We start from the raw sequence: 14,333 nt of genomic DNA on the forward strand, positions 1-14,333 counted from the left end.
AGGGCATTTTTTTCCCCACTACTGCTCACTAGTTGCCTCCAGACAGGATGAATTCAAACTGCTGTGATATATGTGCCCTGGATCTGTGCCGTGTTTTCTTAATTAAGCAAGTCCCCTTGAATTGGAGTGTGAGTCCTTAATGCAGGCTGATCCAGCTGTGGGGGCCTTTTGGTTGTGTCTTTCTGGTCTGCTGCTCTTTTCCAGCAGAGATGGATAATAGCTGCTTGAGCAGCTGAAGGCTGGGTGGCCAGATAGCTCCTTCTGGCCTTGCCACAGGCAGCCACAGTGATCTGGGTGGCAGCTGCTTCTGCCATGAAAGGTGTAAAGGGCCAACATGGGTAGCAGCAGTCTTCTGGAGCTCCATTTCCCAGTAGAGTTTCTGTGTTAAGTCTTTTTGGCCCAATCTTCCCGCCTCTACTTGCTACGGGAGCAGTCTGGCTTTCAGAGGCTTTTGCCGCTGCTGCTGAGGGGGAATTTCCAGTGGAAGGTGTCCCTTGGTAGGGACCACTCTGTCATAAGCTTTCCTGGACAAAGCACTGTCAGTAGTACATCAGTATACAACTGCGCATGGAGGAATTGGTGAATGACTTAAATCTATCTTCTTTTTGGTAAATGTTGAATGCACTTGTATGACATAATTTGATATTCAACACTTTGAATAGTATTTGTGTGTGAGTATTCACACACATATTCCCACGTCGTTAGTAATTTGAATATGAATGAACAAACGTTGCCTATATGATGGGTTAAAAGGATGTATTTTATTTTAGTCAGGGCTCTGAGCAGATTCCTAAGAATTTGGTTCTAATACTGATTTGCCAGCAGCTTCCCTTGGAAGATTAAATAAAAAAAAATAATTTTGCTGTGCCCCATGAATGCATGCAGATAATGAATGCTGTCTTTCTACTCAAGATTGCATTGACATGCTGAAGAATCACATGTGTCATAGTCAATAAATAAGTTCACAAAAAAGAGAAGAAACAAAATCATATCAGGAGAGAGCTCAATTGAGAAAGTCAGAAATTCACAAAAATACAAATTAAAGGTAAAATTGATAAAGGAAATTATGACTAAAATGGTCAGTTTCTCTTTGTTACATTTTCTCTCAATTTAATTTTTGAAAATAGATGCTATATTGTCACTCTTAAATCTTTTAGGAACAGTTGTTGGTATTAAGGGTACAATACATCATCTCCTTGACATCTCTGTTATTTCACACTTTATTTTTTTTAGGCCCCTGCTAAATGCCATTTGGTGGTACTGATTCAATGCCAGTGAAGTTGCTCAGGTTGCTCCATAACTTCCTCTTTAAAGAGCTTGCTATCTCTCAAGGTTATTCTAATTTCCAGTGATGGCAATTTGCCATAGTAACAAAATTTCTTTACTGATGCTAAACTGATAGATAAAAGAGCATTTTCAACTCTAACTTGTTCAATTTACTGTTTTTCCTTTCTTTTTCTCCATTAAAGTACATAAACACACTGGCCTTTATCAAAACTTACCACAAGTGACATCTGAAACACCATACTGTTTGGTTCCCTGCGAACACCCAGTTCCCTGCAACAACAAAAATAACAGAATTATCTCAGAAGAGGCTATTAAAGACATTGTAACCACTGAGATTACAAACCTCATCTGTGTTGTCTAAGACTGTTAAGCATTTGGGTCTTTGATTTTATCGATTTTGTTTTTCTATTAGATCATTTTGCTTTGCCCTTCAGTTTCATGTTGGCCTTCAGAGCTGTTATTTTGTTCATCTTCCTCTTTTAAAAAACCTGTTCTTTTGAGCACCACTTTTGAGTGTCACCACTTCTATTTTTAGAAAAGTAATTTCTATTTTGATTCAAAGCCTAATTGCACAGAGATTACTAATTGAATGACTCCTCTTTCACCTGCACACATATCATTTGAGAGCTGACATCTTCCTTGAGTATGTTTCAGGCAAATGTTGAAATGAGGGCAAACCTAGAAATGGCCAGCAAGATCTAGAAGTTGCTGATCCTTTTTGGCATACCTCCACCTAGAGTTTGGAAAGCGTGCAATTGTTTGGCTCAATTAGAATTGCCTTTTGCTACAAGTATTGCTGGAGAAAATATATTTATATAATGAATATCTATAAAACATTCACTTGGTTGACTCTGCTTATGGTTTGGTGAGCAGATCTAGATATGTGTCATGAAGTCAGAAATCGATTTCTGCAATTTCTCTTCTTGATTTGACCATGATTTTTGATCATGTATGGATCTGACCCAGCTTCACTCATTAATAAGATAAAAACTTGTCTGTGGACTGGAAGGTACAAACTATAATGTAAAGTGGGTAACAGGTCTACTGGGGATGGTCCAGGCTATTGCTTTGAGTTTTGATTATATTTCCTTGCAGAGGAAGGTCAGCCCATGGAATGATGTGATCTTTTGCAATATATATTCACTTGTGTGGATGATCCTGTAGGTACTTCAGAATTTCAGTGGGGAATTTCAGGGGCCATTGAAATGTTTCATTATGCAGAATCATGAAAGTGGCACTGGCCACTTCTGCCCCCCCGTCACCCCCCTCTCCTTCCCCCCATCACACACTGTCAGTGAGCCCAGTGATACCCTCCTTTCATAACTGGATTACTTCCTTACCCCAAACTATTTTTAATTTTTGCTTCTGCAGTAGAACAGTAATTCTTTTCTGTAATCTTCCTCTCGATGAGTGTCTATTTTTGTGACTTATTAGGAATTCTTATGCCATTTCTTGATCTTTTTTTTTTCCCAAGTGGGAGAAACATCACCAGATTTAGTCAGTCCAACCCTTCCCTTCAGTAATACTGTTTGTCTCTATTACTTTCTCTTAAAGTCAGATTGTAACATCTGACTCCTGTGTAGGCATCAGAGATGTCTGATAACTGGAATATTAGGCTGCCAAGCGTGATGATACCCCTACTGCAGTAATCTTAATAGCTAAGTCTACCTGTAGGCTGTCCCCTGGGGCAATGATGCTGAGCTATTCTGCCCACACGTACCTTACGGAATGGATCTGTCCTGACCTTCCTCTATTCCAAATAAAGTCAAAAAAGATTTTGCCTAGTGGAAACAGTTGCATCTCATAGTATGAGGTCATTTGACAAATGTCAAGTGATTGAGGTACAAAGAGCCGAAAATTAAAAGACAAAATGAGGAAATAGAATTCGCTCCTGTTAACAGTAACTGTGAGAGAACTATCATATCCTGGAGTCATCTAAGAAAGAAATTATTCCCTTCAATTTTAAAATTTCTGCACCTGAGTTTAGAAGAGAGTGTGTTCCCTGTTAGGTGCTAAGGTTGTGCTTTGACCACTGTTTCACTTATGGGTCCTCACAAAAGGAGGAGCTACCTTTTAATCATCAGATTATTTAAAGTGACCCAGATACAGAAAGCAAGGATTAGATAAATCAGTCCTCCCCCAAGCTGATCTCGTTATTTAAAAGCCCTCTGGTTTCCTTTCCTCTATATCCTTCTCTAAGCTCATTGCAAACACATTAGCCAAGAAATATTTTTGTTTAAATTTGCCCCCATTACAGTTAGCGCTTCCTGTTTCAACACATAGGAGACACTATCGTGTTTGCTAGAGTATTCTTATCCAGACTATTCATCAGATTAAAGCAATCTTTAGAGTAGCATAGTATTTCCAGCCTCAATATGCTTACCCAAAAATGAGCTATAAGAGCGCTTGTTGAATGTCCATATTCAGTGTTACCACAAAAGCAAAGGGAGGATTTAGATGATGCTCAGGGATGTGATCAGCTTTTCTCTCTCAGGATGCCCTAGGATTTGCTTTACCAGAGATTGCTCTCCCTGTGGTTTGTAAAGATAATCTTACCTTCAGAATGGACCATATTTTTCAAAGTATTTCCTACTCCATTATGGCAAAAGGTTTTATTTCCACCAACTGGGCTTTCTGCTTTTATATCAGTATATTTAGTGAGCCAGATTTTTAGCTGCTGTATATCAAGAGAAGTAATTTAGCTGCAGTTTATAATTGTTAATGTAATAAAGGATCAGGCCTATTATCTCTTCACTGGAGAGAAAAAAAAAAGGAAGAAATGCCTTCTGGAGGATTATATGGATTTTGAGAGATGTAAACAAAAGTAATACATTAAGAACAATGAAAAAACAGATAAATGTATTCATCCTCCTTTAAGCTAGTCCAAATTTCAGCTGCCTGTCTCTTACAGTGATTATCAGTTGATGATAAACAACCCTTATTCCTGATCTTGAAGTATGATCTCAGGCAACCACAAAAGTGGAAGTTGAGCAGGATGCCTGTGCATGGGCAGACTTACACAGAATTACAGGATAACATAGAGTGAACACAAGGTAATGGTTGTTGATACCAGAGCATTCATGTGAGACTTCCCCATTTTGTCAAATAATTAATACAGTTAAAGGAAAAATAACCCTGTGAGAATGCTGGGTTTATGGTGTCACCTGCAGAAGAAGCAGCCTGATGATCTGGAGGTATGGTTGGCTTTCTCTCAAAAGCTGCTCTGTGGATCAGGGGCTCTTAAAGAAGAAAGGAGGGTATGGAGCCAGTTTGATGTGTGTCTGTGGGATCCCAGCTGCAGCTGTAAAATAACTGAATGTATGAGGATCTCAACCAACACAGACTGAGAACAAACTGAAAATATTTACAACATACATCGTAGTCTATTTTGCTAACTTGCAGTCTCTGTTTAAGTGCTATGAAAGGCTCTAATATCAGCGGTGCAGGTCAGAACTTGAAAAAGTATCATTTAAACAAATAGTGTTTTTTTCAGCCAGTAATGTGATACAGAAGTGGCCTGTAATATTTATTCTTAAAATGCATAAACTTTAGGAGCCTGCAATAAACCAACATGCCAGCTGGAAGGCAAGGGTTCACCAGACCAACATGCCACATTTCACCGTACTGTAAAGAGACAATTAGTGATGATAAGAACCAGCCGATGGAAATGTTATCTGCATACATTTATGAGAGTATAGATATAACTGAGTCACAACCGAATAAACACAAACATTTTATTTATAATTTTATTGCAATATTGTCTTCCTTACAGCCCTCAACCATATATGAAAAATAAATTGTTTTTAATACTGCTGTTACTTTACCATGTTTGGAAGGCAAACCTCAGATGCTGTTTTGGACAACTGCCCAGAATTCAAATGTGAGACTCTGCCTTGTCTAAGCTTTTGGGCCCCAACCGATGTCCAGTACCAAGATTGTTTTTTTGTTCATGACTAATCTATTCTCTTCCCATTATTCTCCATCAGCTCAGTTTCTATTACAGGTTGTCTTTTTTATAAAAATGACATTTTCAATGCACAGAACATCTTGATTTCTGGCTGGTTGTGTTGTTGCTTCAGTGTTCTTGCAGAGAAACTCGTGATATTTGAAGCTGCTAAAATAGAATGTTTGTGGTCTTTAACTTTGGTGTACGAGCTAGGAAGTGACTTACATTAAAATACACTTCCCAGGAGAGATGTTCTCGTAACTATGAGGCAACAGGTATCGTGTACCTCATGTTGCAGTTGGAGTTCTGTGTGATGTCTTATGAATGAACTTCCTTAGTTCATGACAAACCCAGACATCATTTATCCATAGGCTTTATAATTATTGCAGTGGTGTAAGTATACAGTGAAAAACACTATTTATATTACTAGGGAATTAGTGAGACAGATGAAGGGGTGGTACTATCTTCAGTGTAGACTTCTGTATCACTACATTAAAAAAAAAATTGCAAATTATTTTTATGATCTGTCATCTCAAACAGGTAAATACTCTTACATTGTTTTGTTTTTTTATTTAACTGACCCAATAAAGTAGAGTCCTCAGACTCCCTAAATCCAGTAATTCTAGCCTTTTTCCTAAATGCTTTTCTCAGCTTTCATCTTTTCAGTCTATGGGGCCCTGCAGGCCTCAGCATCTGCTGTGTGTAATGAATGTAGGGATTGTCACATAAATGATTAGCTAGCACTTGCTGGGGAACAGTGCAGTCAGAGGGGCAGGAGGACAAGGGGGGAGCAGAGCACACTTTCCTCCCCAGTCTCTCAAGTTTGAGCCCGATGTGAAGCTGAAGCAAATAACTTCTCTCAGAATAAGGAAAGAACCTTGAAATGAATTACACTTCTCAAAGGTATAATTGTTTTTTTTTGTACTGGTGTTGTTTTAACACATCTCCTTGTGGTTGAAGTAGAATCAAACTCCTGCTAGGGTCTCAAGGAGAATGTATAGACAAATATTGAACTGTCTTCTGAATATTGCAGTGGTACATTTTATACAAATAGATCTTCTTATGATAAATAATTTAAAGATAAAATCAAGCAGTATGAATGTATTATGTGTCACACCTCAGCAGCACTGATCTGAATGCTTTAGAGGCACTACAAACTCACCAGAGAAAAACATGCAGTAGTTTCCAGGTGTTTTAGTTGTTTTCAGCTTGTGAAAGCCTGGTAAAATACATCAGTTTAAATAGAGTTATTGGCTAAAAAACCTCTAAAATTAAATGTATATAGTATTATACAGTTAATCAATATTTAGAGTTCTAGTTCTGATAGTAAACAATCCTCTTTAGTCATAGATGTAATAAAGGGTAGTTTCATTCTATTCACCTTTGCATTCTCAATTTTATGCTGCTTAAACTGTCGATTGAGCAAGATGATTTAAATATTGTCTTTCTTTAGAGTAGCCCACTTTCCCTTGACTGTATGACAAAATGAGACTCCCTAGGCACTTTTAATTTGGCAACTTAAAATTAAATGGTGTGAATTTCCCTTTAGCATATCTTCACAAATTTGACAATTGCATATTTGCTTGAATTTAAATATAGATGCACTAGTCCAACTATTTCTGAGATTTTTTTTCTTAAAAAAGAATACGGATTACATGATTGATTTATAGAAAATGTATTTTAATGGAAAAGAAAGAGAAATGAGAATAATTAGTAAAGTTACACTATAGAAAACTTCCAGATTTTGGTGTAAGCTAGCAAAAAATAGTTTTAAAAGTTAAAGTAGGTACTTTGATCTATCCTTAATTCACCCTTTTAGGCAGAGAATCTCTCCTTCTAAGATAAAATCCTCTTATGAAGAGTTTATTTTTAGACTGACTGAAAATAACGCTCTGAGCGTAATACACAACAAAGTTCCCAGAACTGTGGTGTCGTTGATTCTATCACAATGTGTGTTCTTAAGGTAACTTGCAGTGTTGCATTTATTTGTAACTCTCCTATTTCTTTGATTAAAATTAATTGCTTGGATTGTTAGGGGATTTCTCACTGAATCACAGAACATTTCAAGTTGGAAGGGACCTCTGGAGGTCATCTTGTCCAATCTCCCTGCTCGAGCAGGGCCGCTTAAAGCAGGCTGCCCAGGACCACGTCCAGGGGACTTCTGTTAAGATGGAGACTCCATGGCCTCCCTGGGCAGCCTGTGCCAGTGCTTGGTTACCTTCACAGTAAAATAGTGTTTCCTTATGTTCAGAGGGAACCTCCTGTATATCAGTTTGTGCCCATTGCCTCTGATCCTTCTCCTTCCCTGCATAACATTCTCCTATTTGAGATTCCTTCGCTGGAATGGTTATTTCCTCTCCTGTGGAGATTACTGAAGACTGAGATAAAGGAAACAGTGAAGGTAGACTTACCTTCTTCTAACTGCTAAGGTGAGATGTAGATGTCACTGGTTTAGGCTAGTATCTGTGGAAGAATGGGGAAAACAGGGAGATTAATTGTATGTCGTTGAATAAAGGTTTTGTTGAAGTTGATCAATATTCTGAAGAGTAGAAAAATCCTGGAACAGTTATTGAACTGAAAGGCTCCAGAAATTGTCACAATCTCACTGCGTAAAATGCTATATTAACACATGACCATAAATCAGAAGATTTTATAATCTATGTGAGCTGTTTAATGAGTAATCATGAGTAATGTAAGCTAGTCTTACCCTTGTCTCATTCTTGTCTCATCCTTTGTGCCAGTATCTGTTCCTTTTGGGGGCTGGCTTAAATTCTAACAATAGCAGAAGGGGAAGGAGGCACAGGAAGGAAGGTAGAGCAATTTCACAAAGGCTTCCCTCAGGTTAGGTTATGTGCCAGGTGCTATGCAGGATATAGAGTGACCCAAAGGAAACCAAGCTTATACATGAGCAGTATTTTGTGCACAAAATCTTCTCTGAATGTTGCTTGAGAAGTGCAGTTGCAGAATTAAAGGTTACAGAAAAAGCCTAACTTGGTTTTCATTTATGACCTTGAGTAAAAAACTTTTTTGCTTCCTCGATATGAAGCAAAATTGGGTGGAAAAGCCTATCAAAACACCAAACCAAAAACTCATGCAGTAAGACGGAGAGGCAGAGGAGACAACTGGTCTGGGTCAGACAATTTGCTGATTGTGTTGACCTTCTTACTGGTAATTACATCTTGAAGAGTAAGTAGGAATGAGCACTTGCTGTATGTGAACAATTGCATTAGATGTCAGCTGTCTCTTCTTCCCTAGCATTCTCAATGATCTTCTAATATAGTCTTAAACAGTTCTTGGAGGCCTTTAAAATAAAATAGATATGTTAGTTTGGGTTTAGGTTAGCTACTTCATCATAGGACATGTTGCTTACTCTCATGTGTCATCTTCAAAGAGGCAAACTGAGAGAAAAGCTAATATATCTCTACTTTCTCTCTTTCTCTTATCAGTATGAATATATCTATATGGATATATGGTATATAGATACTATAGGTATATAGACACTAAAGTCCACATCTTCATAGACAAGCATGGGTAGGCTAGTCATTCAAATGCACTGACTACTAAATCAGACTTTGGAAGATGTGTGCTTCTGGTCATTTTGTACTGCATGTAAAGAATGCGGTTCCTTGAAAGCTTGCCATAAAGTTAAGCTAAACCAAGCTATACAACTGTATGATTTTCTAAATGCTCTAATAATCCCTCTGCATCTTCAGACTGTGTTCTTCATGAGGGCTTGGGCAAAATTTAATGATACAAATTCTGAGTCATATAAAGACTTGCCAATTTGCATTAATAGCTTGAAGAATCATTGAGAGCTGCTCATTTTTGCCAATTAGCAAGTAAATCAGTGACTGTAGTAGAAAGAATGGAGTATGAAATATACTCTATTCATTTAGCGTTAATTTCTCATTATAACTTTACATTTTAGCAGTAAACATCTTGCAGTATACATTTGTGAGGATAATAAAATCTGAGTACTCTGTCCTCACTACAAATACTCTGATGAAATCATTGTTTGAAAGTGAATGTTACATATCATTACAAAATTATTTTATATTTTTCAGATGATGCACAACATCTAAACATAAGTACACAGCTGGGCGTTTAGAGAAGGCAAAATAAAGTGCATTTCTCCTTTTCCAGGTCACATATACCACACTCTGTATTTTTACTTTAATTCTGGTCTGTGTTTATACAGTATGGGTTCATAAAAAACAAGGTGGTGAGGGGGTAATCAGTCTCCTTTACAATACATCCATAGAGAATCATTAACCAGAATGTCTTGGATTCCGTAGAAAATACGTTGGGGTAGTGAAACAGAAGTCTAATGAAAGCATGTTTTCTTCAATTTGCAGAGATCTGGGATTTTGAGCTTTGAAGTATCTCTAGAAGCAGAACAGAGAAACAGTATTGGCAGACAGTTCTTTGAAACAAAAAGATGAAAAACTGGGAAGGGGATTTTAGTTTAAAAAAGTAAAGGAACAAAGTGAAGGTTATGCTTTTGTTGTGAGCATTTCCATTTAACTGCAGGACTGACTGAGAAAGACAAAATCTTGCTATATAGGAGACAGACAAACAAACACATCATAGAAACTGTGCAGAGTGGGAGGAGGCATGGAAGTCCTGGGATTCAGTGGACAAATGAGAAGGAAGGGCTCCAGCAGGGCTACCAGGTCATCCCACTGGGCAGAGCTCTGCCAAGGAGAGGGGTAATATTTGGAATCCTAAAATAGGAATTTTCTGGCCAAGAGCTGGCAGTGTTGAGGTCAGGAACACCACAATTAGAAGTTCTGAAATCAGTTCTTTGCTGAGGAAGCAAACTTCACCCTGCCAGTGGAAAAAGTCAGGCTTGACCTTGCCAGGGTGAGAAATTCAGGGGCAGCTTTTTCAGTATGTCTGGTGTAGGCAGTTTTGCATATAGACCTCAGCATGCTGCTGCAATTTCCTAAATAAGCCAGATTTTTAGAAAATACATACAGTAGTTTTGAGCTGTAAATGAAGCTTGAAGAAAAAAAAGGCTTTGATTTTATGTGCAAGAATTTTCTTACCCCTGATTGCTGCAGTTTAAGGTATGATTATAGCACATGAGGAGGATATCCTTGATATAATAGGCACTATTCTGGATCTCTGTGCGGAAAAGCATTTAGTACTTCTTGGTACTAAACGGTCATGGAGTCATATATGTATTGTTTATAGTCTCCTAATCCAGGATTTATTGTCCTGATTCTGTTCCAGAACTAGAGACTTCAGTTGATTAAAAAAAAAAAAAAAAAGATTCGTCAAAGCTTTTAAGAAAATTGATTTACTCTGGGAAATTTTAATATTCCCCAATTTTATATTAGTCTGTGTGATCCTTTTATTCATCCATGAAATATTCAATACTAGAGCGATTTTACAAATGGCACATATTACCATTTAAAGAAATACTACATTAGACTTAATATTAAAATAATAATTAGGTGGGTGTAAAATCACTATTAGCTATAGCTAGTAGTTGCCATTTTGTTTTTTTCTGTAGTGGGAAGGAAAACTGAACGAGTGAGCCAGCTTGGTTACCTGCAGTTTTCTCTCTGCTATTCTGTCCAAGTGCAATCAAAACCAAACTAATCTGTTCGTAATTCCCACTGCCAGCTCAGTCCCTACACTCGGCAATCCCCTGCCCTTCTGCACTTTCCTCATTACACACTGAACAGCATTCCTACATTTTACACGGTGATGAGACCTCTTTTCCCTGCCCTGTTAAAGAGCTGTCTGAGGAGCAACCAGGAGACCAGCACAGACCCCAACTCGCTGGCCTCCCAGCCCCAGAGAGGACATGGAAGAGGCTGGCTCCTTTGCCTAGCTTGTGCCTTCATTTTGCTGCCTGGTTTTAGCAGTGATTTGGGGAGAGGGAAGCCACCCATCAAAATGCAGTGCAGGCTGACCTTACTGATAAGAGGCTTTTTTTCATGTCTAACCTGAGTTTTCTTTCCTGCAACCTTTGTAAACTATGCACTTTTTATTGTATTCATCATGAAGATGTAAAACAGACCTTTCCCCTCCTCTCTGAAGACTGTTATGTTTTTTTCCTTCAATTTTCCCTTTCCAGACTGAACAATGCCAATTACTATTTTTTCTCAAAGAAAAATAGTTTCCCCAGGGAGATAGATTTTTTATTTTTATGCCAAAGCAATGATTGTCTTTATTATTGCAGAATTCGCTCATTGACCAGGGGCACTCTGGTAGACCACTGTGACCTTTGGGTCCTTTTCTGCATTCTTCTTCTCTTAACTTATCATTCTGTTTGCATAGTTTGGTTTATGTGCCATAGTGTAGAAACTTATATTTGTCCATACTAAATTACATTACATTGCCAGCCCTTTTCTCCAGGGTAAGAGAAACGTTTCAAACTATGGTTCTGTTGTGGGATGCAGACCATCTTGTTGAAGCTGTCTGTAACTGTGATAAGAGCACTTATGTCGATTCTTTAACTTATTACTGAGAATACTGGATAATACCTGCCAAAGACAGACCCCCACTCAAAATACATCCCAAAGTTTTGGCATTAAACTGCTGTTATCTGTTCTCTGGGTGTATTTTTTTAAATTATATGTCCCAAGATTGTTGATGGAAGTGCCAGAATATTATGAAAAGCAGTGTTAAAAGACTTGATACAACATATATGACATATATCATATGACATGCACAAAATATATGACATTTATTTCTTGAGCAATCTTCTACATTTGTAAATGTCAAGGGGCGTTGTAAAAACATCAGTTCTACAGTCAACTCTATTATCTAGTGACTGAAAAATGAGACTTAATTTCATTAGGAAATTACTGAAATGTTTCCACAGCAAGTTTGCTAGAAAGAATTATACTGGCTTCTCTGAAACAAGGCTCTTAGTTATCACAATATGTCCCAGTTTGAGCTAAATAGAACTACTTAGTGATTTTACTTTTCAGCTCAGTCTCTTTTAAGTGGCTGAACTTGCTGAAAACTAGCAGCATGTTTTTCCCAAACAGCACTGCTAGAAGATATGCTCAAGGTCAGTTGTCTCATCATGGGTGCCGTGTCTGCACAGAGGAAGCGGACCCAAAACTCACCAACTAGGTATTCCATCCCACATACGTCATACTCGGTATAAAGCTGAGGGTTCACAAGGGTCTCGACCTTCCCCTTCTTCCATCTTGGAGCCCTTCCATCTCGGACCCTTCTGTCCGTCTCGATCCTGCAGAGACCAAGGTCTGAGCAGAACCCTGCTAGTTCATCTGCCGCTGATCCTGATTTGTGTGTTCTGCATCGTGCTCCCACCTGCTGCTGAGTTTGGCCTGGGACTTTTCCAGTGCCTGGCTCCACAGAGTCTCTGGTGACGTATTCGTCATTGGGGGGAGAGTGAGGGAAGGATTTTATATTGGTTTTGTATATATTTGTACATATTTGTATATATTTCATTATTTTCCTGTTTACAATTTTATCCTGTAGTATTAGTATTATTGTTTAATTAAATCTGTTTGTTTATTTTCGAACCTGTAAAGTCTCTCTCCCTTATTCTCTTTTATCTTCCCTTTTGGCAAGGGGAGAGGGGTTAATAGAGAGTGTCTGTCCAGGATTTAGTGTCCGGCCCAGCCCTAAACCACGACACAGTATTTGCATTAATTCTGATGACTTCTGTAAATGCCTAAGCTTATAATTTATTGTGACAGCATGCAAGATAAACAAAAAGTTGCATGTTTGAAGTTTGGTTTATGGTTTGTTTTAGCTAGAAGTGCCATTCAAAGACAGAAGAATGTTTTCAGAAGTATAGGTTATTATATCCTCTTATGTTACATGGTAATCTACAGAATATTAAAGAATTTTGTAAGGCCTTTTTAACAATCCTAAAAACTTTTAGAAGAAAGTTATTAATCAGGCAGACAGCTTGCTTCCGTGACTTTCTTTCATAAGGATTTTGTAGCTAATTAATTAAAATTGTTTGCATTAAAGTATTTTACTTGAAATAAAGGACTTATGTTTCTAATGAACTTGCCTGTAGTTTGTAGCTCTCCTATGAGGCCAGGCTGAGAGGGTTAGGGTTGTTTAGCCTGGAGAAGAGAAGGCTCTAGGGAGACTTTATTGTGGCCTTTCAATACTTAAAAAGAGCTTATAAGAAAGATGGGGACAACTTTTTAGTAGGGCCTATAGTGATAAGACAAGGAGTAATGGTTTTAATGGTCCCTTCCAACCCAAAATATTCTATGTTTAACCAGATTCTTTTGAGGACTCTAGGACATTTTAAGGAATGTTTATAATTAAATGCTAGACAAACTTACTGCATGGTCAGTAATGCAGTTGTTACTTTGTAAGGTTGAGTTCCTTTATGTTTGATGATTTGCAATGTTTTATGTATTACAAAATTTTTTTGGTATGTTAAGCCTTTGTCATCTCTGCTCAGCCTGTCATGAGGTATGGACTTTATGGTCTCTAGAGGTGATGTCTTTGGTTAAGTTAATGTAATAAATGGAGGAAACTCTTGCTTCCCTGTCAGCTTTCATAAAACTTTATTGCCAGCTTTACAGTCCTTGTGCATTATCAGCAAGGAATAGCTGTATTAATAATGAGTGTGTGCATTGCTTCCCTAAAATGTGTGTCAAAAGAAAATGAGTGTGAAAGCATGTAGAGTTTTGTGGATTTAAATGGCATTAATTGCTTCCATATTAAGTTCAAAATTACAAAGTTGTTCCACTTACATACTTAAATAATTTCAGTTAAAGAAGCACAAATGCATTTTTAGCTGTGTATTTATTTGGGATTCATTATTGTTTCTATATTCAATTTCCTCATTTTCTCATGTGTTCTTCCTAGAATGGCTTTACTCCTTTATATATGGCAGCTCAAGAGAACCACATTGAAGTGGTGAAATATCTCCTGGAGAATGGAGCCAACCAAAGCACAGCTACTGAGGTGAGGTACATTGTTCTTTTTTTACACACACTTTTATTTTCCTTTGGCTTTATATTCAGATTGCTTAATGTCAGAAGATTTTTCAAACAGAGTATTTTGAGAACTTTCACCCTTTCATTTTAATGAGTTGAATGAATGAATCTTATCTTTTTTTTCTACACACATAGAAGACAAA

General features: G+C 37.7%; 1 protein-coding gene across 1 annotated transcript in view; it reads left to right on the forward strand.

The window, feature by feature from the left end:
• Positions 1-14,333, forward strand: part of LOC104546506 (ankyrin-2-like) — a gene marked incomplete at its 3' end in the record, with an annotated part of 70,546 nt that overhangs the window by 28,017 nt on the left and 28,196 nt on the right. Inside the window, exon 5 of the mRNA XM_010191915.1 lies at positions 14,060-14,158. Coding sequence (XP_010190217.1) covers positions 14,060-14,158 — 99 coding nt within the window. The remainder of the gene's footprint in view (positions 1-14,059; positions 14,159-14,333) is intronic.

The sequence above is a fragment of the Mesitornis unicolor genome, unplaced genomic scaffold, assembly GCF_000695765.1.
Source record: "Mesitornis unicolor isolate BGI_N332 unplaced genomic scaffold, ASM69576v1 scaffold20439, whole genome shotgun sequence".
NCBI classification, from domain to species: Eukaryota; Metazoa; Chordata; class Aves; order Mesitornithiformes; family Mesitornithidae; genus Mesitornis; species Mesitornis unicolor.